This window comes from Lissotriton vulgaris, chromosome 6 (assembly GCF_964263255.1).
Source record: "Lissotriton vulgaris chromosome 6, aLisVul1.2, whole genome shotgun sequence".
NCBI lineage: Eukaryota > Metazoa > Chordata > Amphibia > Caudata > Salamandridae > Lissotriton > Lissotriton vulgaris.
The window spans coordinates 136,247,129-136,259,713 of NC_141694.1; the positions used below are offsets into that span (position 1 = coordinate 136,247,129).

Genomic DNA, 12,585 nt, shown 5'->3' on the forward strand with positions numbered 1-12,585 from the left:
TACTGCTGCCATACTTCTTTTATGGTCCACTGTTCACACACATTATTAAAAGCAGGGACTACAGCAGGGTCAATCTCCTTGTGACTTAGTTATATTGAGATTGGATACAGACTATCAAGTGGCAGGCCCTATCGCCGATACACTGTGTGTTTGAGTGTTAGTATGAGTTACTGCCATAGGTTTGGCTGGCAGTCACTCTAAGGGTCTTGAGATGAGCAGTGCTGCCTTTTTTAATAGACATATACCCTCTGAATTTGATACTGGGCTTGACTTCACCTCTGAGAGCTACTCTGAAGGTACTGGCGAGCTACCAGTACCTCCCAAGCTACTCGCTGGAGACCCCTGTGCTAAATAAATGCTGCATTTTTATTTACATTCCAAGAGAATGTAACCTTTTCTTTAGCACGTTTGCTGCTGTCATGACTCTACAGACTATTTCCTTCCTGCTAAATAAATAGAACAAAAGGGGAGTGGAGAGAAACGTGGATTCGGACTCCCCGGCCCCCTCACACACCAAATGGGCCCTTGGTGTCATGGCAACCATGGAGTCGCGGACGGGACAGTTTTGGAAGGGAGAACCTCCTGATTCATTGCTTGTAAGCACGTGATCCCTCCGTTTTTCAGGCTCATGATGCCATTCAACTAATGGTAGCAAGTCCTCATTGCAGGTACTTATAAGTAGGAATCAAACAAATAGGCACATTTAGGCTATCACTTGCATTTATTAGACATATAGTGTTGGTAATTTAACGCCAATACACATCTTGACGTGAGTAAGGTGGGGATCTGTGCACCCCGTCCTGAAGAAGAAGCCTTCACTTTGAAACATGTCGACACACATGAGAGGTATTGTACATTAAATACAAAATACCTCCACCACACCCTTTTAGCAATACCAGCACGGATGCCCATTAAAATTCTTTTTAGACCTCACATGCCAGGTATTTTTTTATATTCACGCATTAATTCACTCTTGACCCCACCACTCACTTACCATCCAATACCCTCACACACGGCACATAGTGTTTTCATCAGTGCTCCTGCGTAGTCGCTGGTTAGTAGCACGCCGCATTCCGTAGAGGGATGCGAAGACCCCTATGATGAAGCATGACACCAAGGGCCCTTTTGGTGTGTGAGGGGTATTTAAAGAACACAGTGTGCTCCCCACCATTGTATGGACCATACAAAGCACACTTCTGTGGATTCCTTTTATTTCCTTCCTACTGCATTGTCACTTCCATTTTTGTATGAAGGTCACAAAATGGAGGAAGGACTAAATAATTAAAGGTCGATGCCTTGGTGGTATTTATTTTAAATATTTTAGATTAGAAAGGTGGATACAATCTAATCTTTAGAACCCAGATATGATGAGTGACAATGCTTCCTACAGATTCACTTGTTAGATCAATTAACCGGACACAGTGGCCACCTTGATGAACACAAACTTTTTTGGCCATTTTGAGTATGTTAGATGAGTAAGATCTTACAAAGCATGCTGGTTGATACCAGGTGAAAAAGATTTCTGATACAGGGAGGTTGGGAACTAGAGTGAGCTTTGTGGAAAATGCATAGACCTTTGTAGAAGGAACTTTTGGTGAAAAGTAGCCACTGAATGTTTACCCAGTAAGGGAGATCAAGTAGGAGGCAAGGAGCAGCCTTTTAGATGACCTGTATCCACTGAAATTGGTATTTAGGGAAATGTGTTTTAAGGCATTGACGCAGTCTAGTCTTGATCCAATTGTGGCCCGGGTGACCACAAAACAGTTGTCATGGGGCAGGAAAAGAAGAATGTTTCTCAAATAGATGAAAAGTGCCCGGTTTCATCTGAACTATATTAGAAAAATGAAACCACTCATCTCCACTGCGGACCTGAAACTGGCAGTCCAGTCCTTAGTTATTTCAAGGATTGAATATGGATGTACAACTCTAACAGGTCTATCAAAAATGTCCACAGCTCCACTATAAGCGTGTATAAATGTGGCGGCAAGACTCATTACTAGATCCAGAAAATACAACCAAATCTCCCCTCACCTGAATGCATTGAACTGGTTACCATACGAAGCCAGAATTCAATTCAAACTGGCATGTACTACACACAAAGCGCTCCCCTACAAAACTCCAAGGTACTTAGCTCAGAAAATAGAGCTTTTAGGGGGAAGAAGACCAGCTAGGAGCGCCAGAGATCTGCTGCTGAAACCACCCATCTTTCGAAAAAAGAAAACCATTGACAGAGCTTTTTTCCGGAGCAGCCCCCAGAATCTGGAACTCTCTCCCTCCAAACATTACAAAAATTCCAAACATAGCAACATTCAAGAAGGAAGCAAAAATCTTCCTAATGAGCAAGTTCCTTCCATAGGCTACACTGTTCACTTTAGCATCGTGACTAATACCCAAATGTCGATCGTGAACCGTTTCTGGTGTAGAACTCACATAAAGCACATCAAAACCATGTGTATAGAAATACTGTTACACCTTGTAAAATTGTTTTTTTGCTGAAACTGATGAGAAAGTCATGTACAGGTATATTACATATATTAATGCTGCTATTCACGCTGTATTACAAATATTCCACATGTAACAGTGAAACCCTCTGATACCCAAGGGTCAAATCTGCGCTATATAAAACTCTATAAATAAGTAAATAAATAAATAAACAAGTGGAATTCAATTTGGAGATTTGGGAATTGAAAGTAAAATCTTGATAAATGATGAATCCCAGATTGAGAGCTTCTGAAGTAGCATGTAGGCAGAAGTTAAAGTTAGAAGGCAACCAGCAAGAGGACCTCGAGGACAGGGAGCTACCAATGATGAGTAGCTCAGTTTTATCTCTATTAACTATACCATAGCTGGAGTTTATCCTGACGGCTATCACCCTAAGACGATTAAGAAAGTTAAATACATATGAAATCAGTTGTTCATCCATCCAGAGAATAATCTGAGTATCAAGAGCATAACATTTTAATTCATTCTAGGCCAAAAGATCTGATGAGTTTGCCAAAGGGAGCTATGTAAAGATAAAGGAGCATGGGGCTGAGCAAAGAGCCCTATGAAACACCACATGTAACATGCCTGAAATATGTGGTCCAGTTAGGAGTTAAACCAGTGTGGAAGCGGATCTCCTTTCACATTTTGGCCTTATGGTAATTCGAGGTGTATTTACAGTGTCCTCCACCTTGTTTCGATGTCATCAGGATCATGCGTCGTTGTTGTTTCGTTCATTCCATATAAAGAATTGAAAGTCTCACACTAATAAACTGAAAATTGTTCCCATAGACCTCTTTACTGTGCACTTCATCTGTCCCTGGCTATGGGCATACAATATCCATTGGACTGCCGAACAGTGAGAACGTCTGCACTTTCAACAGAATCTTCAAATGTATTTTGTAGTAAATGGTTTCTTATTGTCTGTTCTTTATTGGTGCTTATCCTAAGAAACGTGTACCCATGTAGAATGTATGACTTTCTTTGTCGGAAGTCCTATAAAAGGGTGTCGATTTCTATGGGAAGACACTTTCCTTTCCCACTCTTAGAAGGCGAATCTGTGCTGGATGTCACCTAGAACTGTACCGAGTTCTTGGTACTTATAACATGTGCTTTGCTGCTGAATTCCCCAAATGCATATATTTGTTGACCTGCCTATAATTCTTCATACAGAGCTTTCAACCAACAATGAACCTACAACGGTTAGTCAGTCATTCTTATTAGAATGTTTATCAGCTGAGTCAGAGGCACTCATGCAGTGGCAAGATCAATAAATGGTCCTGACAAATGATCGCTATGCAAACACCAGCTTTACAGACACGATCAATGTGAAGAGTTGTATCGCCTGCAGAATTTGCAGAGGTAAGATCTGAAGCATAGGTTTCTTTCAGCTAAGGCTCCGTTAAGCAAAATATTCTTGGGTTGTGATCATGAATGAAATCAAAAGTTTGGATTTCATGTTTAGGTAAAGATCTCACATTTAGTATCTCTGGTCCAAAAATATAGATGTTGTTGTCTAGAGACATTTCCATAAAAAGTCAAGTTTAGTGTCGGCACGAGGGATAAGAGTAAAGATCAGAGGGGAAGTATGGTCTCGTAAGGAAAGCTGGGAGAAAGTAAGGACTTTGAGCACTCAGAGTTGCGATGACTGCTAAGATTAGGAATGGCTTATTTAATGGTGGTTCCTTTGAGAATAATGCCAGGGACAGAATAACCAGAGAGCAGTGGGCAGTGAAGCTTCTGGCTATACTCTGGACTTCAGAACTGGAGCAAAGTATTCTCCTTATCTTGCATGTTTACTACCTTGCATCTTTGTTTCTCAGTTGATCATATCGACTGAGCACTGCACCGTCAACTCACTTGATCAATCTATCCACCTTTCAGATTTTTTTGACTGTTCTGTGTATACTGAAAACTCGACTGTTGCTGTCAAAACACAATGTATGATGTTTTTATAGAAGAATCTCAGTCCATTCTAATTTTCTGAGTGCCTTCATGATGAATATCAGCAACAGTACTGTTTCTAATAAATTAATCTGTAGGAACTCTTATTACAAATCCAACAGGAATGAACATGTTATTGTATACATGTGCTCCAATTCCTATACATGTAACATGTATAGGTAGTGGAGCAATATGCGTTATTTTAAAATATGCACAACTGCTTAGAGAGACCAGGATGCGCCATGAACATGTGTGCAGGTGCAGGATGTTGCTGTGTGCTCAATTTTAATTATATGGTGCTGTTTGGAGTACATGCACTAACTCAGTAACAACATGCACTGTAGACCACACAATGTCTTGAGAAACAGACAGCACCAGTCTAAACACCCGGACACACTCCAGTTCAGCCAAGACAGCTAACGACGACATAGTCTTCCTCATTGAAAAGATCACAAGACTCTACAATGATGTCAGGAATACACACTTTACTTCAGACCTAGCCCCACAGACCAGGAGAAGATACTACATAATGGTGCACATATAACCAATTAGACTTGGAATCCACCCTACTTACCTTAACATCAACAAAATCATCCTCATATGTAGACGATACAATTCCAGCAAACCTACTAAAAACACGTGCTAAAGGCATCACCCCTTCTTTCTAAAGATCATCAACTCATCGCTTAAGAAAGGAGAATTCCCATTTGCCCTCAAAGTTGGCCAGATCACTACTTATGTGAGGACACCTTATCTGGACCCCCACTGACTTTCAAAACTTGAAACCAATCTCCAAGTTGCCTTTCTTACGAAAGTCATACAAAAAGCCTTAGCCACACAAATCCTCACCCATATCTTCAAAAACATCTTAAATACCTAGCAATCTGGGTTCCACCTACAGTGCAGCACAGACTCTGCACCCTTCAAATCATTGATAATGTCCTCAGGTGATGGATGAAGGCAAGGTCTGTCTGTTAGTGCTGCTCGAATTGTCAGCAACATTTTTCATGATAAACTTGTGATTTGTATCCATGCTAACAATTCTCTAAAAAATAATGAGAATGAAGGAGACAGTACTGAAATAATTCCAATCCTTCATCCCTTCCGAATGACAGTTCGTGAAAATGGGCAAATTCACACTCCCTCACACTTCCTTCCAGTGTATCGCATGGATCTATCCTGTCACCTCTTCTGTTTAACCTCTACATTGGCCCCCAGGTCAATACTTTACATGGAGGGAATTTCAATTCATCAGTCTGCCGATGACACCTCAATAAGCTCAAGGTATTGAACTCTTCAGGCATCTATTACCGCAACAAATATGGTTACTTTCTCCTTTATATTAAACAAGAAAAGAGTGTGATATGGTTTGACAATACCACACGAAGGAGCGAAAGGAAAATGAAACCGGCCTCACTCAGGTCAGTTAGGAAAGCCCTCACTCACCACCTGGTGATGACATGCTTCATCATTGGGCCCCACTAAAGAGGCCGAGTGCCTCTTTAGTGTGCTTCGACGCCAGATCTACTGCGGAGCAGGAATTGTCAGTTTAGGCGTGCAGTGAAAATTAAATTAAATGGTGGTGAAAGGGTTAAAAAATGTCTTTAGTGTATCCAAAAAATGATTTATTATTTGATCACTTGGGACATATACTTAAAATTAAGTGTAGGAAAGTAGTCCACAATTAATTGTGTGGTTATTTCCAAAATAAGTCAATCGTCAGTCGACATGTTTCTGCCTTTGAAACAGTGTGAATTTACCAGGCATTCGTCAGGACTATATAAGTGAACTAAACCCTGGCGTTATGGACACGCTAAGGCCCACCCTTACCTAGGGACGTGAAAGTAAAAAGGAAAGTGAAAAAAGTGCAAAAAAGGAAGAGAAAATGCTTCCTAATAACTCCTGGTTTAGGATGCTTTCTATGGTAGGTTTCTGCACTTTTATGGTGTAACAGGGGTACACCATGGGTCACAGGAGGGGGGTGGTAGCGTAATTGGCACACCGCCCTCGACGCTAGGCACCCTCAGTCTACCTGCGATACCCTCTGACCGGACCCCGACGATTAAAACTTAGCTCCTGTAAAATGTAATTCCTTCTGCTAACTACACAGTCTCATCTCTGACTGAAGAATTTTACTGACCTGGGCTTTCTACTAACACATGTGCCCCTTGCTAAACAATCACCCTAAATAATAGTATTTCCATGGCTAAACACATCTGTAATATAAAACTGCATCTTCCCAACATCACCTTCTTACAAAAATGAAACCCTCCAACCCAACCAAATATTTAAGGACTGTGGTTCAAGCCCTAGTACTATCTTAGCTGGAAAGCAGCAATGGCCTACTCGCGGAAATCCCCATAACTAATTGACCCCTCTGGGGACCATCCTGCAAACGGCTGCTCAGCTCCTGAAAGGCACACAAAATAAATCTGATCACATCACAAACTCAAGGCCTCTGGAGGGAAGAGAAGATCTAAGAACCTAGCTTGTATGATTCCGGAAATTCAGAATTTGAAAATGCCAAGACCCTGAACCAGACCTTGCCATGCTTGGCCCCTGGACTCTGGAACAACAAGTCTGCAGACCAACAATAATCTTCTCCACTTCAGAAGGAACCAGACAACTCACCTATTCAGATCGTATCTATACATCATTTCTCCTGGACAGTCTCTGCTCCTCTCTAATTCCACAATGACCAGGTTTCTCCTCTACTAAGTTACCTCCTTCATCCATTGCACTCCTATATCGTTTTCTGTAAAGTGCTGTTCATCCCATGTGGCTACGTCTGTGCTATATAAATACATACATAAATATATTATATGATCTCAGAGGTGCAATCAGATAACTAACCTGCACTGAATACACAGGCAAATCACCAGGAAGAGGGCAGTGTGCTGTATAGTGGGTGCAGGGAGCCAGGCTAGTCTAGCATCAACGTAATGCATATGGAGCCGAGCGACGCAAGAAACAGCCAGTAGCCATGCTGTTCTCCTTTATGCTTACCGCTTTAACCCAACTGATGAACCTAGAACATACTTTAACTATTTCTCACTATGTTGGATTACTGGTTATCACTTAAAATATTCTGATATAGTTAACAAATCTCTATCTTAAACTATTGTAAAAAAACAGATTGAAACACTTTGCAATCTTCGTAAAATATAAGTTAAATCTTGAAAGATCTCCATCAAACAAATAAGTTCTTACAATACAACTAAGAAGTGGACAGTTACCTGGTCAAGCCTAGGGACGGTAAAATCAACACCATGAAGATCAGGAAAAAGTAGACTTTGTACATCATGACTCTGTTTTCCGTTGACCTAATTAAAAGAGGATAAATATGAAATATGGAGCAGAAAACAATAACCATCGATTAACACTTTGACAGTAACTCACATGACCACAATACAAAAAGACCTGAGCTTTGCAACAGGTTTACATAGTATTAACTATAGTTAGTTCATGGCTTACTTTGTAAGCTAACACCAGTGCAAAGATCCACAACTTAAGTTGTATCTAACTGAGGACAAAGCTACATGAAAATACCAGGCAGGCAGTAGAAAACAACTCCCATGACTTACCTAGTCCAGTGTGACTCCAGCAGGGTTGAATAGTAGACTATGGATGGAAGCAGACTTGAGAAGGACCACAGGAGAACAGTTGGGAAGAACTGGCTAATGATTGGGCTCTGCAAGGGATATAAAAATTAGAATTACAAAGTATTATCTCATAGGGCTTGTGTATAGTGCTGCATATTTATAAGTATTGACTTCACTTCAAAGTGCTTCAAACAGTGTGCATTCCTCAATCCCTGTCATTAAGTCTATCTTGAAGTTGTTTACCGAAGGTAAGAATACTACTCTCTATTGGTGAATCGTTCCTGTTTACTCGCGCCCAGAGTTAGAGGCCTCTTGGTCACTGTTTTATGCAGTAGATACAAATTATTTTCTTTACTCAGAGCCATTTTGTTTAAGAACTAAGGTTGCGCTGTCCTTCCATTGTCTTTGTTCTAATAATTCATCCACTACATATCGAACCACAAGAACACTATTTAATAAACACATACATGTGATCATATCAAGCTAAAGCATGTATTATTTGCAAGTCATGTTCTAATCCTATGAGTACACATTACTCAGTCTGATAAAAACACCCCGTTACATACAGATCAGCAAGCCATGAAGCTGAATAGTCTTATTACCTGCATGCCCTCGTTAGTTAAGACCCTCTGCACGTTTTGCTGGTGACCCTTACACAATTTTAATGCCCTGCTTATGACCCAACCTCAAAATGCAGGCTCCACAATCGCACCATATCATTTGTATTAGCAGAGGAGGAGCAAATTAGGAGGTGCACAATTTGCTCCCAATCGCGGTTTGCGCATCAAGGAAAAGGAAATCATGAGCGATTTAAATACTTCCCTGCCATTTGCATCTGCAATTTGTGACTTGTCTTTTCCGTCACAAATTATGAGCGCAAATTCTCTAAATAATAATCAAGTGAAGGAATGGACACTTGTAGCGTTCGGAACCATTGGTTCAAATGGAAACCCTCATAAACGCCATGTTGTTACGGTATGCGGTGTATCTTGATTATCCGCCCCACATTGGGGTTACGGCATTGTCATTGGGTATCCAATTTTTGTGCTCTATGCCGGCCTCACCCAGAGGCAACCTCTGGGTCTGAATGCAGTGTCCAGGTTATGAGGGGCAACCCCTAGAGGTAAAGTGAATGAGGGTGAAAAAATTATAAAAACCAAATCTTCTCCTATAAACAGCAATTTTAATAGAAAAAAGTTGGGGGATTTGGTATTAAAAATTAGCAGGTATCAACTATGGAACGAGTTACTAGGTCCAGTTGTACCTCCTTGGTGGTGCAGTCGACATGTTTCAGCTCCCTATGCCCGAAGGTCTATGGAGCATTCGTCAGGACAAACATACATGAATTTACTCACACGACTTGTGCGGTATAGGTCAATGGATTCACAGCCTTTGTCACTCTCGTTGGCCTTGTACGAGAATGGGGTATACTTCATCAGGGGGACAGCTGTCTTGTAGCGTGGAGCTGCACATAGAAGAACTTCCTCCGGTAGTGCTAACTCCGACCCTGGCAAATTCTCTAGTCAGGCACTATTGCCACCTGATTGCTAATACAGCTTTGGGTGCAATTGGAAGCACGCGACCTAAAGGATTTTGCAGCCCAATAGGAACTGTATTCTTAGGAGTTGCCTACAAGAAGGGGGAGAAATCCCTAGGTGAACAATTCTTAAAATCTACACTACGAATGTGGCTATTAGGAAGCAGGCTGGAATACTAGGACAATATTAAAGCAGTAATAATACAACAGGGCATGGAAGCAACTATTAAGTAAAGGTGTGCAAATATGGGTAACATTTTCTCACAAAATGTTTAAAAATTCCATGAAGATTTCAAAATATGGATAAGCAAAAAACCATGTGGCTGGCCGGTATCTTGAGTCACATTTTTTAATCTTTTATCTGCATGTGCACCTTGTATAAAACAATCTAGCAAGAAACTAGTTTGAAAAAGAAAATGTCACTAGGCGAGACATACTATAAGACTCCTACACATGTGTACACTCGAGTAAAATAAAATAAAAAAGTGAATTTGTATATTGCAAGAAATGTTGTGACTGTCATGTGATGTGAAACTCAGAAGAGTTTAGCCATAAGTTAACATTCCGATATTGAGTTCCCAAAGAGGACATGTAGTGTTCCATCCACAACCATCTGCGGCAGAACTTGTCCAACAATATTAATTCATGGAGTAGTGGCTCCTGTCAATATTAAGGGGCGTTCTGTGTTCAGGAATCCCAGATGGAAAATAAATAACGCACAGTTCACTGTGTGTGAAATGTGCCTTATTTCTATCTTATCTGGGATCCTTCTACAAAGAGCATGTAGTGTAGACCGCTTTTGAAACCTTGAAAAAGTCAAAGCAGACGAAACAAGTGTAGGTTGTACTAAAGAATTCAAACAAAACCTAAATCATACAAAATAATAATAAAAATAGACTTTATTCTTACTATTTTCTATAATTACCCAAAACTGGTTTTCTCAACTTACAACACATATGATTACACATCTGCAAGAGCTAGTGTTGATTACTTTGTCATCAGAAAAGCATGATACATCTTTGGAGACAGCCCAGGAAATATTTATATTCCTCATGCTGAAAGTCTCAACAACAGACTCAGATCCTGTTCATAAATTGATGACAACAATCAGTTCAATCTCTTGTCCATACATGGCCAAACTCTTCCACAGAGTAGACTTTCTCGCCACACCCTGAGCGCTATTGTAGACTTACCTTTTTATTATGTGCCAGAAATGGCTCAACATGCCTTATTTAGATCTACATGCGAAATCCCTGGTATTTAATAGCAGCAGGCGGTAAAGGTATTACCCCGGCTTAACGTTTTTTAGTCAGTGCTAGCACCACCAGCTTTTTGCTGATAAAACATTGTACTTGCATCACACAGTTTTCATGATTTGTACTAAATGTCGACTTTAATTTAAATATGTAATAAAAGGAAAACAAATAGCATGAGGTTACTCCTCATTTTTAATGAGCTACTGTAACCCCAATGAGTCTCTAAGTACATGCAGCAGAGATCTGTGTGCCACTTACCCATCATAAGTTTGAAGCTCGCCGGTGCCATTAGATCAGCGTACTAGTCTTCGAGATTGGTATTGTGAGTAGAATTTGGCTAATGGCATCGGCTATTTTTCAGCAGTGCCACAAAGACACCTTTGTGGCAGAATGTGCCATAGAAATACACTATTGTTATTCTAATTTCAGTGAAGGTAAGTAAAAATCAAGTTTTCATTGCTGTACGTGTACAGTAATATACATGTGTGGTAAAATGATTAAATAATCAAGCAAATCCTTTTCCACCAACCAAATTTGTCTACAAATAGTCAAATGCACAGAAGGAAAAGGAGAGCCCAGTGGCACTTACATTAAGGTACTGGATGGGTTTGGTGACATTGAACTTGTCCACAGTGCTGATGACGATGGAAGGAGTGGTCAAGAAAAACAGCACAAAAGAAATAACAAGATTAATGGCGAACCACCGAAGCCACCAGATGGGTCCTTGTACCGAGAGGTTGCCCCTGATAAAAATAAAGAAACAATATAACACATGACTAGTCCAATCTTTCAAGACAACAGGTCTTTAAAAATGAGAGTACATGCTTGAGGTCTTAAGGATTCTGAACAAACAAAATATAATGAAAGCAAAACAGTACTTAAATGTATCAATCGTGATGGGCATCAGCCAAAGAATGGTGAGATTTTAAAATATCACTTATTCCTCCACACGGTTGTGTCATGCCAGTTCTCAACTTCCTAAATTGGCTCCCTTTAGGAAGCAAAATGCTCAATCAAAACAGACTGACTTACAATATTCCCACAAACACTGTTCTCAAAGAATACAGATCCCTGGCCGAGAACACTTTCTCGGGATCGGGACAGTCAAGCATCTTAAGACCTTCCTGGGTGGAAATATTACTTTTGCCTCCTGATCTGAGCTAAGTAAATTACTCAACTCCATACAGAAAGTTCTACAATGCCAATGTTTTCCTAAATTGACCATCATCTCCAGTTTCAGCCCCCACCCGCTGTACCTATGCCACCCAATTCAACCTGGAATAGATAACTTACTTCAACTTAGCTTGCGGTTTCTTTACCACTTTACTACTTTACGTTTATTCACCTCAAATGTATTCAATTCTAGGAACTCACTCTAAACTAAGGAATTTTCATGAAATATCTAACAAATAGGATATGGCATCAGTCATGGACTTTACATACAGCTGTCTCAATACCTCACACAAGGTGCTTGTAGGAATCACTTACTATCTGTTCTATAACTGATACAGATATAATTGGAGGGATTGTGAGATATGTTTATCAATATGACTGTTATTGCTGGAAAACTCAATATTTAATTTTTTTTTTAATTAAAAATGCGAACAAATCATCTTTCTTTAAAGGTAAAGTTCCACCAGGAGGTTTTATTTGGCACGGAAAGGCCCCCAGTGTAAAATATCAGAATTATCCAGTAATTTTAACTATTCACAGGCAGCATCTTCCTATTCTCCAACACATTCCAAGTGGAAAATAAGGACATACT

General features: G+C 40.2%; 1 protein-coding gene across 1 annotated transcript in view; it reads right to left on the reverse strand.

Annotated features, from left to right (window-relative positions):
* LOC147706906 (mechanosensitive cation channel TMEM63A-like) overlaps nt 1-12,585 on the reverse strand; it is a 239,408-nt gene that overhangs the window by 49,989 nt on the left and 176,834 nt on the right. The window contains exons 13-15 of the mRNA XM_086926166.1: nt 11,410-11,563; nt 8,010-8,116; nt 7,662-7,748 (exon numbers count right to left, since the gene is read on the reverse strand). Coding sequence (XP_086782292.1) covers nt 7,662-7,748; nt 8,010-8,116; nt 11,410-11,563 — 348 coding nt within the window. The remainder of the gene's footprint in view (nt 1-7,661; nt 7,749-8,009; nt 8,117-11,409; nt 11,564-12,585) is intronic.